The sequence below is a fragment of the Helianthus annuus genome, chromosome 4 (genome assembly GCF_002127325.2).
Source record: "Helianthus annuus cultivar XRQ/B chromosome 4, HanXRQr2.0-SUNRISE, whole genome shotgun sequence".
NCBI classification, from domain to species: Eukaryota; Viridiplantae; Streptophyta; class Magnoliopsida; order Asterales; family Asteraceae; genus Helianthus; species Helianthus annuus.
The window spans coordinates 72,250,121-72,254,252 of record NC_035436.2 but is presented as its reverse complement, the minus strand read 5'-3'; the positions used below and the strand labels follow the sequence as shown (position 1 = coordinate 72,254,252).

General features: G+C 33.3%; 1 protein-coding gene across 1 annotated transcript; it reads left to right on the top strand.

Moving 5' to 3' along the window:
• The first annotated feature begins 2,224 nt into the window (after positions 1 to 2,224).
• LOC110878089 lies at positions 2,225 to 3,105 on the top strand. The gene has a single exon (XM_022126340.2). The coding sequence runs from the start codon at positions 2,374 to 2,376 to the stop codon at positions 2,851 to 2,853; it is 480 nt and encodes a 159-aa protein (XP_021982032.1). The 5' UTR covers positions 2,225 to 2,373; the 3' UTR covers positions 2,854 to 3,105.
• The last annotated feature ends 1,027 nt before the right edge of the window (positions 3,106 to 4,132 follow it).

Sequence of the window (4,132 nt, the reverse complement as noted above, 5' to 3'; positions counted from 1 at the left end):
TAAGTTTGTTAGACATCTTTTAGACATCTTTTATTAAGTTTGTTAAATATCTTTTATATTTACCTATAGTTGTCTTTTAGCTATAATAGATAACACGTTTTAGTACAATATCTATACACATATCTATATGTTCTATCAATATGTATTATGCATGGTTTTCTAAGAATCGACCTGTGTTTGCACACGGGTCTTACCACTAGTTGAAGTAAAAAACTAGTAGCACTGTGGTAGATTAAGGTTTGCAATTCAGAAATGGGTGATGGCGCAGCTTGTTGCCCGTCTACCTTCTGCTTAGATGTAACTTGGCAAGTATGAATGAAATAAACTTATTTTGTTAAAAAAAGTACAATTTAACATTTGAAGGTTAGAGCAGAAGGCACAGAGCTTTGAGAAATCAAAGATTTACTACATGCAAAAACTAAAGAAGACAACATCTAAAGGTCAAAATAAAAAAAATGCCCTGGATATCAAGTTCATTAAAAATATTAAAAGAAACAGTTATTTTGTATATTCAAATTTGTTCACGTATTAATAATAAAGTTAATATAATTTTATACACTTAAAAATATAATACGTACGTATTCTAATTGTAAATATGTATAAGAGAGGACGGGGCGGTCCAGTGATAGTATAACGGAAACATTAATAACGCGTGATACTTTCCAAAATCCCACCCCGCCTCCTTGCTTTAACGCGTTATACAATCACGCGATTCCATATTCGTTATCTTTATCACGCGTTAATGTTTTGTTTTGGGAGGGTATTTGTTGGTTGGGGAGAAATTGTTAGGTGTGGTGATGAGTGATGACCACCCCCACTAAAAAAGGTTGTGAGTGATGGAAAAATGGTCGATGACATGACGAAACTTGATTGGTGCTTGTGAGTGATAAATTCTATCACTAATGAACCACCCCCTCCCCTAAGGACAAATTATATACAGGTTCACCGGTTGTCTTGATCCTTATATCCAAAAACAATGGGCACATGCATGTTCAATCGTGAAGAATTAAATAAAATTGAATGAGTTCCTTTGGCTTTAATCCAACCCTTTCGTTTTTATATATAAACTAATCATAAAACTAATTTAATAACTAGTTAATATTTCCCCTATGTAACCAACTAACCATGTGAAATGTAAAATGAGCATGTTAAGGCCTAAAGTTAAGCATTACAAATTGTAATGATTTATGCCCCCTCTTATACAAAATTTAAAATACAACATTTTTATCTTAACATATTTAATAAACATCACAAAACGGGATGTTATAACGTTGGCCGGGTTTGAAACAAGTTTCAAATTTAATACATGATTGTAAAAGTGTATCTCATATTATGTCGTGTGTTTGTTGCATCTATAATTACTTATTAACCTTCTGATTTGGGCTTTCCTCATGGTATTGAGCATTCCCATTTGTAGTTTTAGATGTTTAAAAGATAACGATATCACTAAGTGATCACAAGAATCGACTTTAAATATTAAATTTCTTTTGAACAGCAAATGTCAATCATACTCTAGTTTACACAAGTAATACTAAAATACTCTTCTTACCCAGCTTTGAATCTTAGACCCCCCCCCCTCACTCACACACTCTAAAAAACACGTACTTTACCAAGTGAGCTAACTTCGCCTTAGATTTTATATATTAAATAACTATAAGTAGAATTCTATTAGTTACAACTTTTTATAGTTTAAACTTGTAACATTTTCAAACTACCATATATAATGTTTCTCAATACTACAGTATATTATGTATAGATAGGGGTTAAGTATCAACTCCAATAATCATGTCAAACATCATATTCGTACCGAGTCCTGAATAAAATTTCATAATCAGTCTCATACCAGCTTCTGTCCCCAAACACTTACTTATCTTGCTATCCAACCTGAATGTTTTGTTTTAACAGTTTAGCTCAACCTTTTTATATCAACATTCGTATGATAAAACATTACAATCTAGTTCAATTAGTGAGAGAAATGACAACACATGTAGTGTATAATGTAAAGGGGACATGGAGTCTTTCTAATTAATGTCACCAAATTTAGCTTAAATATGTATAATCTAAAGGCTTAAGATAATTGAAACCAATCATAACCACAACTAATCATATAAATTAAATATACACTTTTAACCAATAAACAAAATATATCTCAAAGGGATTAATAATGTAAGATCCAAGAAACATGCACTACCAAGGACATTTATGTCATTTCACACTCCATAATATAATAATACTCCCCCAACCCCATGCTCACCTGTACGGTCTTCCTTCTATAAATCCATCTTCTTCATCACCTCCTCCATAACCAGGTAACAAACACATAATTTGATCCAAAACAATTGGATATTCGACTCGACAAGACGATCGGTCGACATGGGCAATAGTTTACGGTGTTGTTTGGCTTGTGTTCTTCCCTGTGGAGCCCTTGATTTGATCAGAATTGTGCATTTAAACGGCTACGTAGAAGAGATCACACGTACGGTAACCGCAGGCGATGTTTTGAAGAACTACCCGAATCATGTTTTGAGCCAACCATGTTCGCAGGGTGTCGTCCGGAAAATACTGATCCTCTCGAATGGCACCGAGCTCAAGCGCGGTAGCATTTATTTCTTGATTCCGGCATCATCGGTGCCAGAAAAGAAAAGAAAAACACAACCCAAAGATTTAAAAAAAGTCAAGGGAACCGTCAAGGTAGCGGTTCCCAATGTGTCGAACGGGGACAAACCCGTTCGATCACATTCTTCGGATGTTGTGGTTGTGTCGGAGAGGAAAAAGATGGGACACCGGAGAGCTCGCCGGACTGTTCAGGCCGGCGAGTGGCGGCCTCATCTTGAGAGCATCTTTGAGGAATAAAAGGAGACTTTTTTTTTTGGGTTTATTTACTTTTTTTTTTCACTCTGGTTTAATTTTCTTGTGGATGGATTTGACATTTTTTTATTTTATTTTCACCTGTGTTTATGATTTTAAACGAGGTAAATGTCTCTTTTGCCCCGAGAAAATCACACGAAGAAGAGAGAAAATAAAGCAAGTATGCCCAAGTTCATGTAATCTCATGTACTAAGTTGTAACTAAATTTTTATAAATATTTTTGCCTTTTCTTTGAAATGTTCATGTTTGGATATCTTAAAATGCGTGAGAAAAATCAGGATTCGACATGTGTACAAGGATTGGGGGGTAAAAACGTTCACATAAAAAATCAGGTTGGAACATGAATAAAAGTTACACCATCCTCTCCTTGATTAATGGTAGTTAGTGTGGATTAAATTACGACTACCATGACCTTTCATTTGATTACTTTGAGACAAAAATATATTAAAAAAATAAAGGAGATACTAGTTTGATTCATAATCACACCCTTAGGATATGAAAGATCATGATGATTATAAGAGTCATAGCTACAGTTTTTCAAAAATAGCAAAACTACACTCAAATAGAAATAAAAATTGCACGGTTTAATAAAAAGGTTACTAATGCATGGAAACTTGATAAATGTAACAATCGTGCGAATTTCCTACTCCCCCCCCCCCCCCCCGGCTCCTTTTAGTTTGTTCATTACACACATGTGATATCTTTCTACCGTCTCAGTCATTGATTTGTCTTGATTAAATATCATGATTTCTTCTCACCCTTTTAGGATAATTATCTTTTCTAACGGATTCATATTCTATTTCCAAAACCCATTTTATGTTGATAACGATATAAGTCATAATGGAATGACTTATTTACTTATTCCTCTCACATAATAAGCTAACCCAAACACCTTTTAACTTTTCAAAAAGTAAATAAGTAAATAAATCACTAAAATAAGCTTAGCCAAACAGCCCCGTAATACAATCGTTTTATATAACATTGACAATTGATAATAATTGAAAATAATTAAGTATTTTAAATTTAGTTAGAATCTGTATACACATTATACATAGTTTATTTTAACTCATAAAAATGAGTCTTGAAATGGAATCATCCCACTAAATTAGTTTGGTACATGCATCTATTAACTTTGGAATTACATGGAATCCTTCACAAAGAATTAAAAATGGTCGGTTCTATAATTTCTAATGGGTCTCTCTCCTCTTTGTAACTCATTTCTTTTTATTTTAAAACAATGTGTAAATACAAAATCCAATACTAT